A 12433-nucleotide genomic window follows, 5' to 3' on the forward strand; every position below is an offset into this window, starting at 1 on the left:
AAATGATTAATTTTCTTAGAAAAGTATAAATTAAAGTTTAGTTGGCTTAAAACTGATAAATTCATCTTATTTGTTTTTTATATATTTTTAAAGATTTTATTTATTTGACAGCATGAACAGGGGTAAGAGGCAAAGGAAGAGGGAGATGCAGGCTCCCCACAGAGCAGGGAGCCCGGCATGGGATCATGACCTGAACCCAAGGCAGACACTTAACCAACTGAGCCATGCAGGCGTCCCCTTCATTTGACTTTTGAATTTTATTTTTAATATTTTATTTATTTATTTATTTTTATTTGACACAGAGAGAGAGAAAGGTCACAAGCCAGCAGAGAGAGGGGGAAGCTGAGCAGGGAGCCAGATGTGGGGACCCTGGGATCATGACCTGAGCTGAAGGCAGAGGATTAACCCACTGACCACCCAGACGTTCCATTTTTAATATCTTTTGTAAAGTTTCTTATGACTAACATTGTAGCAAGTAACGGTCCAAACAGAAAATAAGGTCAATCTGCAGTGCTGGTGGCTTCTGTTGGCTGTGCGGTGTGTGCAGTGCAGGGTGACTCAAGCAGCAGCACCAGCTTCTTAACCTTGGGGGCCTGCCTGGAGGTGTCACTTCTGTAGCCTGTTGTGGACATGCCTCACACTGTCAGCTGGGGGATTCATTTGGGATTCTTTCCAGGAAACTTCTGGAGTCCTGAGGTTCCATGACTAGAGAAAAGTGAGATAGGAATTTAGCTGGAATGCCTGTTGGGAGCCTGACTTAAGGTCAAGGTGCTAAATCAGAGGCATTTCTGATTTCTGAGGCCTCAGGTGTGACTGTTTGTGTGACAGCAGTGGGTTCTTTCAGAATTCCTTCTGGCTTCTGGGAGTCTCAGTCAGCAGTGAGATGGGCTGGTTGGCTTCTTGGGCAGTCCAGACCCTAGCAGTTCCTCTTGCTGCATAAGGAATCTCACTTTGGCAAACTAGCATCACCATTAAATTCCTTCTCAGATAGCTTCTTTGAGTTTTTAAAATTATAAATACATCTTTTCAAAAACAAGTATCAAATAACAAACACTAGCTGATTATTTTTACACATTAGTATGCAAAAATTTCTTATCAATGTACTTTTTCCTTATCACTGGAAATTCAATTGACTCTTGAAATATGAGTCTCTTAAATATAGTAAGCTAATAAATGTATAGAGAGAAGAATATGTTTAGTCAATTTGTGTTAGCATGAGCAAGGAGAAGGGATAGAAGGACAGAAGGAGAGGGAGGGAGAATCTCGAGCTGACTACATGGAGCACAGAGTTGACTGTGGGGCTCCATCCCACGACCCCAAGATCATGACCTGAGCTGAAATCAAGAGTCAGACACTTAGCTGACAGAGTCATCCTGGCGCCTCCAAGAAAAATATATTTTTATAGTGTTTATATTTATTGGGATATTGTAACTAAATTGTGTGTCTATGAGAATTATAGTAACTTTTGCTCTATATTTTGTTGACAGTTTGGGAGAGAAGTGATATGATCTAGTATGTACTTCAGGTAAGATTTAGGATGAATGAAACGTGAATGAAACATGTTCTAGAGAATCTAGCATTCTTAAGATGTTATTAAATGTATTCTACATAAATACATGATTTATGAGTATGAAATATAAGAAATGTTTTTCTTTTCAGAGTCAATAAATCATTTGTTACCTGGAAATTGAATGTTAGAAGAATTAAGACAGAGAAGAGCAGGTAAGCTTTTTTTTTTTTTTGAAGATTTTATTTATTTGACAGAGAGAAAGAAAGATCACAAGTAGGCAGAGAGGCAGGCAGAGAGGGAGGGGTAGCTCAGGCTCCCCACTGAGCAGAGAGCCTGATGTAGGGCTCGATCCTGAGATCATTACTGAGCTGAAGGCAGAGGCTCAACCCGCTGAGCCACCCAGGTTCCCCGAACAGGTAAGTTTTGATAAGCAACGTAACTCTAAAAGTTTTATTTAAATAGATAATATGGAAGCAGGTATCAGCCATTTTTCACTCAGTGACTGGAAAGTCACTTTATGATGATTAAATTTAACCAATTATGGGGGCACCTAGGTGGCTCAGTCAGGTAAGCATCTGCCTTCAGCTCAGGTCAGCATCTGCCTTCAGCTCAGGTCATGATCCCAGGGTCCTGGTATTGAGCCCCGCATCAGGCTCCCTGCTCAGCAGAGAGCCTGCTGCCCCCTGTGCTTGTGCCCTCTCTTTCTCTGACAAAATCTTTAAAAAAATTTTAAACCTTTATGATTAAATTTAACCTATCTTATTTTTAAATGTTATTCATATATAAACACAATAATAAACACTGTATTTCCTGGTATGCTAGTCTGTGGTATGAGGAAATCACAGCAGTATAAAGCACTTAGGATAACTTCCTCTGGTCACTTGATGTAACTTTCTGCCTCCAGAAGGGGAGTGACTGCATCAAACCAGTGAGACGGCTGTTAGTCCTAGTTTGCAGGAGGAGCTCCAGCAGCCACATTCTGTGCTGAACTTTGTACTTTGCAGTAATGCTGACTGAATGCAGTTGTGAGAAACAACACAGAGATGATCCAGAGATCTTCTGTTGCCCCTGTGGTGACGTCTTGCAGACCTGCTGTAGGACAGTTGTATGACAACCAGGGCAGAATCCACATATAGCAGACCTCTGTCATGACAGGAGCCCTCCTGTTGCCCTCCTGTTGCCCATCCACCTCACCCCTCCTGAGCCTGGAGCCAGCACTGCTCTGGTCTTCGTTTCTGTGGTTTCGTCTTTTCAGGAATAGTCAGGTACAGTCTGCAGACTGTGGGAGGGGAGCTCTGTCCAGGCTGCTGCCTCTGGCGTGGTTCCTTTGCTGCCAGGGAGCAGTCCACGGGGACGTGCTGCCGGGTGGTCATTCCCTTGTTGAAGAACACCTGCTGCTTCCCAGTTCTCGTCTCTGTGAGAGACAGCTGCCGCAGCTTTTATAGAAAGGTCTTTATGTGAACAGAAGTCTCCATTTTTCAGGGGGAGATGCCTGCCAGTGCCATCCTGGCTTACACAGTAATTGCATATTTAGGGTTTTTTTTTTTTTTTCAGAAATGATTGTACCATTTTTCATCCCCACCGGCGACATCCAAGGGCCTCAGCTTTTCCACATCGGTGCCACCATTTGGAATTGTCACTGGTTTTCACGTAGACATTCTCATGGCTATGTGGTAGGATCTTGCTGTGGGTTGGTACTTTTTTTTTAAAATTGATATATTAGACTATGTACATTCAGTTGAATTATTTTTATGTTAGGGCTTAAGTTTGCCCATTCGTTTTTTGGTCTCAAATTTTTTGGTCTCAATTTCTTCCCTGTGCTTTCTGTTTCTTCTTCCTGTGGATTATTTGAATATATCTTAGAATTCTTTTTGGATATTTTCTATAGTATTTTTTAATGTATCATTTTGTGTGGCTTTTTAGTGGTTGCATTATATATACATAACACAATTTACTAGTGTTATCATTTTATTAGTTCACGTGAACTGTGGAAACCTTAGCTTTATGTCCCTTTACCCTCCCCCGTTTATAGTATAATTGTCTTCAATATTTCCTCTTTATGCATTTGGCACTATATCAGAAGAGTTAGCGTTTTTGCTTCCATCATCAAATATAAGTTGTAAAACTCAAGGATAGTCTATATATTTTTGTATTTGTTTTATTTTCTTAAGATTTATTTATTTTAGAAAGAGAGAACACAAGTGGGGTAGGGGCAAGGGGAGGGGGGAAGAAGACTGCTGAGTGCAAAGCCCGCTGGGGGACTCAATCCCACAACCCTGAGATCATGACCTGAGCTGAAATCAAGAGTTGGACCCTTAACCGACTGAGGCACCCTGGCGCCCCTACCTTTTTAAAATTTATCCAGTTTGGTTTGTTTATCATGTTCTTCATTCCTTCTCAGTGTTTTGGAGTTCCTTCTATTATTTTGTCATTTAATTTCTGTTTAGAAAGCTTCCTGTAGCCATTCTTGTAGAGCAGGTTTGCTGGCAGCAAATTGTCTTGCTTCTCCTTCAGAAGCAAGAGTCTCCAGACTTGAGTCTGGACTCTGAGTTGGCTGTTCTTTGCTTTCAGCACCAGAAAAAAGCATACCCCTTTCTTGTGGCTTCCAGGGTCATTCAGATTGCTTTTCTTCTATAGATGTTTCTTCTCTTCCTGCTTTCACATTCTTTCTTTTGCCTTTGGTTTTCAGAATTCTGAATTTGATGCATCTTTATAGGATTTCTTTGTCTTTACCCTGTTTTAAGTCACCCTGGCTTCTCACACCTCTGTGTTTGTGCATCCTTTGATAAATTTGGTAAATTTTCATTCATATTTCTTCAAGTGTTTTTTCAGCCCTGCCCTCTTTCTCCTCCCCTTCTAGGACTTCAGACCCAAATGCCAGATCTTGTTTATAGTCCTGCTGCTTACTGAGGGTCAGTTTTTTTACCCCCGTTTATTTGCTTCTCTACTGTGCAGATTGAACAATTTCTGCTATTCTCTCAGTTCACTGATTTGTTTCTCTGTCCATTCCATTTTGCTGTTGAGCCAGTGTATTGATTTTGTAAATTTCGATCATCATATTTTTCAATTCTAAAATTTCTATTTAGTGCTTTTGTATGTCTTCTGTTTCTTTGTTTGACTTTGTCTTTCTTTGCTTGCTCCCAGGGAAGTTGAAATTCTTGATTCCCTACTTAGCTTTCCCTGGAAACCCCCAGAGGAATGCTAGAGAAGCCTGGTTACCATTTGCCGAGGGTAGAACTTCATGCTTTCCACATGGCCTTTTTGTTCTGTGGTATCTTGCTAGAGTAGAATGGTTATTGTTGAAAATTTGCTGTCATGCTCGGCTGCCCCTTTCCTGATCCTTTAGCTGGACAGCAGGCATCTGTTGGTGTTTCCAGCTTGCTGGTTTCTTCAACTCCAAGCCTGGAATGAAGGAAGGGGAAAAAAACTACCCAAGGACCTTAGCGCTGTCTTTCCTAGCCAGTCCAGCCTCTCTGCCTTTTAGTATCTTTTTATGTTCACTTCATATATGACGTTCACAGTTTTTAGTTGTATTCCGGGGGAAGAACACTGAAAAGTACATATTCTCCATTTTTCTAGAAGCTAGGACCTGAGTTTTAATAGAGTTCTGTGGTATATTTTCTATTACCAAGTAGTTCTGTCCTGTGAGAAGCTTTGGAGAATGTATTTAGTTTGCTGTTATAATAGAATGGAATTTGTTGGTTAGTTCCTAATAGAACCTATGCTTGAATAGTCATCAGATGATGCATTATTTTTCTCTTGTCAGATCTCACCATTACAATTCTAAATTTTTTTGTGCTTTCCTCACTGTTATTTTAATAATACACTCTACTAATTTCTTCATATCTGTGTTAAAATATGTAAGTAAAATCCATTGTATTTTTTAAATGAAGAAAAGAAAGTCTTAAAACAGTGTTGGTACTATGGATTCATGACTCTGATTTATGATCATCATTCTCTTATTAGTAAATATCAAGATTGGGTATGATTTTTGTGGTGTTTCACTTTCTGGTGTGCCATTTGTCTTAGTGCAATCATTTTTCCTGCCCATACTAGTACTCGGGAATGTCCTGAACCAGTTCCACCTCTGTGAGGAGCCCCGGGTTCTGTGAGGTGTGTGTAGTGAGAAGGTCTTCTTGGAGACAGACAGTACAAGGCTTTGGGAGAGGCAGGGATAATAAAGGGCCCATGGAGCTTCAGCTTCACTAGCCTCATGGTATATAAAGCTTTTGCCAGTAAAATGGAAAGACAGGAAGAGGCTAATTTCTGATAATTCCATCTTTTGTATAAAATACAAAAATCAGTCATAAAATTCAGCTACCCCCCCCAAGTGATCAGTGAAGGGCAGAAGAACCCCTGTTCTTTAGACACTGTTGCAAAAAACTGGATCAAGAAAAGCAAACGTCCCTTTTCTTGATCCAGTTTTTTTGGAGGCTTATCTCTTCCATTCTGTTCTTCTCTCCCCACGTCTGTCTTGGGATGTTGGAAGTGATCTTTTTCATCTTTGTAACCATGACCAGACAGTAGGAAGGGGCTGAGGAAAGAGAAGGGTCCATCTTTCCTATTTTAAGATTCAGGTGGTTGGAGAAATTTAAGAAAACTGTCACTGCCTACTATTTCAAAATTATTAGAACTCAGTGGCATACAATTATAATGTCATCACTTGTTTCCCCTCCTATTTTGTTCATACTCAACACACTCAGTATCATAGCCTTGCTCTCAACATTATCAGCCAAACAGATCTCGTCATGCTTACTGATGTTTATTAATGTCACTTAAACTGTAGGAGATAGAATACGTGCAGGGTACCAAACAAGTTATACTGGCTACCTCTAAATTCATTGTACTCATTTCGAATGGGAGATAAGCCTGGAAATTCTTTAACTTTCAGGTCATTTTTGACTCGCCATCTTTTTTGGGCTGATGAGTTATTTCAAGGCTGTTTGCTTTATATAAAGGGACTTTGTGAAGATGCAGTTGATACAAAAAAAGGTAATGACCACGAAGACCATCCATCTGCCATATGCCTCATCAAGGTGGGTAGACGTGCACTGCTGTGTGCTGGTGTTTGTCTGTGGAAACCAGGGGACAGGAAAGTTTTGAGTTGAAGGAGTCCATATTGCTCAATCCATCAGGAAATGATCACAATACAGACTAATGTTCTAAAATACTCGCAAAGAACATTATTCCCTCAGGTAGTCATTTTTAATAATCAATATTCCTTGTACATAATTTCTTCCCTAAACTCAACCTAAGTCTGCCATGAGGCCCTTTCTCTATTTTCAAAACTCTAAATGTGAAATATCATTTATAAATGATTATTTCTATCACAATTGATAGTTACCAGCTATTCTCCCAATATAGCATGTCAAGAAATTGTTGTGAGTTACAGCACAGAGGTTTTGATTAAATTTACGAATTCTTCTGTTCCACAATCCTAAGAAAGGGTGACCTTCCTAGTGGGTGATTTCATTCAGTTTATATAGAATAATTCTTTTAAAGAAGTCAAAGTACATAGAAGTATATGTTTTCAAGGGTTTAATATACAATTGAACAGTTTTACTTCATTTACCCACTTGAGGAAGGTGCTGGAAAGTAAAGTTTATAGTCACCTAGACTTAAATATAGTAAAAGGATTTAGACAAGTTATAAATTTGATCATCAACTCAAAAATTGTGTTGACTATACATGTGTAGTAAGTTTTTGATTCTTCCAAGTCAGTAGTTTACTTTTAGAATTTATTGTATACAGTGGCTGATACATGATAGATGCTCGATAGTCTTTAAGTGAGTGAATAAGAGTTAAGGAAGAAAGATGAATTAATCACTACAGATGATTTTTTTATAGCTATGTTGAGATGACTCTTTCAAAATGATTACCATTCAAGTTAAGGACACATTTCATAGAGGAGTATTTTTGATATGGTTTTATTCTAGAAGGAGATTGGTTGGGCAGCTATATTAGATTGTTTTATGAGTGACTTAGTGGCAGAATGTATTGGCTAATGATGGGCAGTAAGGTAGAAGAGACTTCAGAATATCTGTGAATGCCCACACCTACTGCATTGTAATACTAATGGAGTGACCTCAGGCCCTTCAGCTTCCCCCAGAATGTCAGGAGAAAAGGAACAAAGCTTCCAGACAATTTGCAAATATTTGTTAATTATTATATGCAAAGGAGGCAGAAACAAACTAAAAATGAGGCATTACCATTTGTAATTTGCTTACAGTTTATTGTAAGAGGTAATTATTTACATACAAAAATGATTGCTGATTCCAGAGGTAGTCCCTCAGTTTTGCTAGTCATTCTAACTAGCCAGTTAGCAAATTATAAGGCAAGGAAGGTTGGAAGGTTCCTGGCAAACAATACTTGTAAAATACTAATGCCCCACCTATTCAGACAAGCCAGGTTGGGGCATGTTTTGTGGGGGAAGCACGTGATGAGCAGGTCACACAGGATTGGAAGGGTCCGGCAACAGGGGAGCCATGGCGCAGAATGGGAGTGAAGGATTCAGTGTATGTTTGCTATGAAATTTAGGCTGGGTCTTGAAAGTTGGCCCAAGAATAACAGAATAAAGGAGAGGTAGGAGTTGAACCTGGGCATTAGGGCTGGGGTACTCCTAGTGGGGGTTGTGAAGAAAGTTAGCAAAAACAGGAATTTCTGAGCCTGGAGAAACCAGGGCCAAATGGAGGGTGAACAGATTCATAGCCAGGAGACCCGAGATATGGAGGTCTGGAATCAGAAGTTGGCCACCTGTACCTTAGAACTGCTGGGAATGCAGGTGCCAGTGAGGACTGACAAGAAGGAGGCAGGGAGAACGAAGCAAGGGCCGGAGTGCAGACGAGGGACCATTCAGAAGTCAGAGTGGAGCACTTGCGGGTGCCTGTGCTCTGCTGGCGTAACCTGTGCTGTGCTGCAGGGCTAGAGTGTCTCAGACTGGATGGGAGAGGACGTGCGTGGGTCATTGTATCCAGACCTTCCCTTTCAACGGAGAAACCAAGTCCTAGAGAGACAGCAGTTTACCCAAAGCCAAGAACAAGCTGAAGAGTTGGGACTTGGGGTTCAGGAAGAATTGCGTTGGGGGTAGCATTATTTTAAGTGGCTAATAAAAATGTAAATATGTGTCCTACCCCTTTTGGTGGAGAGTGCAGTGAGTGGTGCTAGTAATCTACACCTTTTGCAAGCCCTCTTGGTGATTTCGTATGAGAGTAAACATTGAGAACTATTCTTTTTTTTTTCTTTTTCTTTTTTTTTTTTTAAGTACGCTCCTCGCCCATTGTGGAGCCCAGTGTGAGGCTTGAATTTATAACCTTGAGATCAAGACCTGAGCTGAGATCAGGAGTCAGGTGATCGATCCACAGAGCCACCCAGGAAGCTGAGAACTACTCTTAAAAAAAAAAAAATTGTTTATTTGACACAGAGAGAGCACTAGCAGGGTGAGCAGGAGAGGGAGAAGCAGACTCCCCACTGAGCAGGGAGCCCAATGCAGAACTTGATCCCAGGACTGCGGGATCATGACCTGAGCCAACGGTAGATGCTTAACCAACTGAGCCACCCAGCACCCCATATTCTTAAAGAACAATTATTGAAAGTTTCTGAACGTATTATTGTGGGAAAATCAACATGATGGTGGTTAATGGGAAAAACTGAAAGCAAGGAGAAACAGTGTTGAAGAGATTGCTAGTAGAATGCTGGAATAATGCAGGGGTGAGCAAGAACAGCTTCAGGTAGGAGGTTAGCAGTGAGATCAGAAAGGAAGGGAGATTTGAGACATGACCTGGTAGCCAGATATGAGACCACGAGAAGGAGAACACGAAGAGTTAATCCAGAATTTGAAGGCAAGAACAACACTTCGCAATCTTTTTTTGAGGGGAGTGTACATTTATAAAATATTACAGTATAACTAGGGATAAATATCTCCTATTTATTGATGAAAATGCATTTTGGCAAGAGAATTAACAGAATGTGGGGAAAATGAGAAAATTCTGAAAGGAGGAAGGATGCTGGGATATGTGTTGTTGGTGTGTGGCAAGGCTCAGTAGCAGAGATGGTCGAATTTCTCCAGGGCACATTCGAATGAACTCAGAAGAATGTGCATGTCACTTGAATTATGTAATTTTTGCCTCTTTATCCCCCATTCAGTGCTTATTGGGATTTCAAAAGCAATTCCTGGATTTGGTGGTTCCCCTGGGTTCATAGATAATTCAAAAATATATCAAGTCTTGAATTTTTCTGCTGAGGCTTTATCTTAGTTATGATTAAAACAATAATGTACTTTTCTGTCTTTAATCAAGATTTAGTTTGTTTCAGCTACTGGTGTTTGTTTTTGAAGAATGTAAGAAGCATGTATATAAAGCATAATGTATACAAAAGGAAAAATAGAATATGACTTTTGTCTTTGACTTTCCAACGCTGAGCATTTTCTGTCATGTCATTAGCTGGATAGGTCTCGAACATACTCTCTAGATGCATTTTGTAAAGAGCAGTTACAGCAAGCTACCCTGGCGCTGAAGCAGCTTGAGGATATCAGACATAAAGCTCTTTGTGAAATCAGAAATACAGTTTTAAAGGTAATTCTTTATATCTTCTCTTTCTATCCATTTTGAATGTACTGGTTAAAGCCATTGCTCCAGATTGCCTCTCTGGGAACAGTGCTGGCAGCGGGCTGGCGGATTGGTTCGCCACGGGCTGGCGCCGCACGGTTTCTGGGTGCAGGCACTCTGCAGGGGCTGCGCAAAATCCGAGTACTGACATGTACAGGTACCGCCCCTGCTCTTCCGAGGTTCCTGCTCCACCACGGTGCTTTTACAAAAGATCTGTGTCTGTACCTGTTTTGGCTAACTAACTGAAAGTAATTTAGAGAGAATTTTCACTTTTATGAGAAAAAAAGCCAGAAGCAGAAATAGCCTTCAGTGTCCGTTTTGCAGTGAGCCATTATGGAGGCAGCACCTGGAGCAGTGAGAGGGGCCCCCCCAGACCCTGTGCTGGGACCCACGCTCAGCATCTCTATATCAGGCCGCTGGAGCTGTGGACTGTGTCTGTGAGCGTCTGTGCTTCTTCTGGACTTATTCTGTGCATCCTTTAGCAATACAGTATCAGAAAAGCCTAGCAGAGGCGATTTTGGGGGTCTAGGAATGCACAAAATTTTCTCGTATAAATGAGTGGTCATTGCCTCTTTGTGCTATTTTGGCTTATGGAAGTTTTCATAGCAACTCTACTTTTGGACAGTAGGGGAGACCTGTATGAGAGTGTGTGCATGTGTGTGTGTGTGTGTGTGTGTGTGTAAATGCATGTATATGTAAGTTTACATATACACCTTAAAGATACCTAAATTCTAACCTGAGCTGACATATATAGGGAAATAAAATTTGTTGCAAATTTCAGTATTTCTAAGGTGAAAACTTCCTGTTCAAGAGAAACATGCCTAGATGAGACAAAACTTCCCTAAGGATTTTATAAAAAGGACTTGATAATACAATGAACAGTGTCCTCAGAACATTTTTACTGAGATGCTGTGATTCAGTTGACAGGGTTATCTTCTATAGCCTCCCTATATAGGGAACACCAGCATATGGAATCAGGGTTCACAGGTGTGGCTCGGTGAGGGGCTGAGGCAAGTGTCCCTGCTTGTGGGCTGGCTGCCTGTCTCGGCTGCTTTGGCGGAATCCAGAGGATACTTGAGGCTCTCTGGAGGAATAGGTGGACTGCATCTCCTTCAGACGTTTTCAGATGTTACTTCTTGGAATTGAAATTTCATAGATCCTGGGTAACCCTGAGTTCAAGGCTTTGCTTCTTCTTTTTTTACTTCATAGGACAATTTTTATTATTTTTTTAATTAAATTGATTTATTTATTTTCAGAAAAACAGTATTCATTATTTTTTCACCACACCCAGTGCTCCATGCAATCTGTGCCCTCTATAATACCCACCACCTGGTACCCCATCCTCCCCCACCCCCCCGCTCCTTCAAACCCCTCAGATTGTTTTTCAGAGTCCATAGGCTTTGCTTCTTGACAAGAAAATGAAGTGCGGCTCTTTCACATCAATGAAAGAAGGATCTCTTTCCTCATTGTATTCTGCAGTCACCCTAACCCCACTGAGTCCCATCATATGGGAAGACTCTGGGATGGTTTGGCCAAGGATCAGATAAATCAAACAGGGATTGACAGCGTATGTCTTAGGGCACATATTCTTTGTAATCACTCTAGTGTCTCCCATTCAGAAACACCAGGATCTGGTCAGAAATATTTGTTCAGAGATTTCTATTTAAATAAATGTCAGATAAGAACCCATTAGACCCACTGCCCACCAACACTGTTGGTTGGTTATTTACCCCATGGAAGTATGCAGATTTAATAAAAATGACAAGATCATAAAACTGAGAATGGGTCCAAACAAAAAAGAGGATATGGGGAATGGAAGTATCAATAAAGCGTTGCATTGCTTTTTCCTTCTTTAGGTGCTTTGTCTCTAACAGGGACTCATGCCCTATTTTGACTTGGCATTTTATTTTATTTTATTTTATTTAAATTCAGTTACCCAACATATAGTTCATAGTTAGCTTTTGGTGTATTGCCCAGTGATTCATTAGTTGTGTATAACACCCAGTGCTCATCACATCACATGCTCTCCTTGAAGGCCATCACCCAGTTACCCCATTCCCCACATCCTGGTCCCTTTCCACAACCCTCAGTTTGTTTCCCAGAGTCCAGAGTCTCTCATAGTTCGGCTCCCTGTCTGTTGACATGGCTCTTTAGTCAAGCCAAAGCTTGGCTGAGTTGCTCGGTCCCACGCCATGCAGCTACCTAAGGCAGGCAGCATTCCCCATTTCTGGACTAAGTGTAATTAGAAAGCACTGACAGTGCCTTTCCTGTTTTCATATTGAAATGCTGAGGACCATGATTATCAAGCTTTTGTGGGCAA

At 40.9% G+C, this 12433-nt stretch overlaps 1 protein-coding gene across 1 annotated transcript in view; it reads left to right on the top strand.

Moving 5' to 3' along the window:
- The window catches only part of DNAH14 (dynein axonemal heavy chain 14), a 333925-nt gene that overhangs the window by 42768 nt on the left and 278724 nt on the right, over positions 1–12433 (top strand). The window contains exons 8-10 of the mRNA XM_045069521.1: positions 1660–1722; positions 6402–6546; positions 9949–10080. Of these exons, the coding sequence (XP_044925456.1) occupies positions 1660–1722; positions 6402–6546; positions 9949–10080 (340 nt within the window). The remainder of the gene's footprint in view (positions 1–1659; positions 1723–6401; positions 6547–9948; positions 10081–12433) is intronic.

The sequence above is a fragment of the Mustela putorius genome, unplaced genomic scaffold (assembly GCF_011764305.1).
Source record: "Mustela putorius furo isolate JIRA1106 unplaced genomic scaffold, ASM1176430v1.1 tig00003942_pilon_pilon_pilon, whole genome shotgun sequence".
Taxonomy (NCBI): domain Eukaryota; kingdom Metazoa; phylum Chordata; class Mammalia; order Carnivora; family Mustelidae; genus Mustela; species Mustela putorius.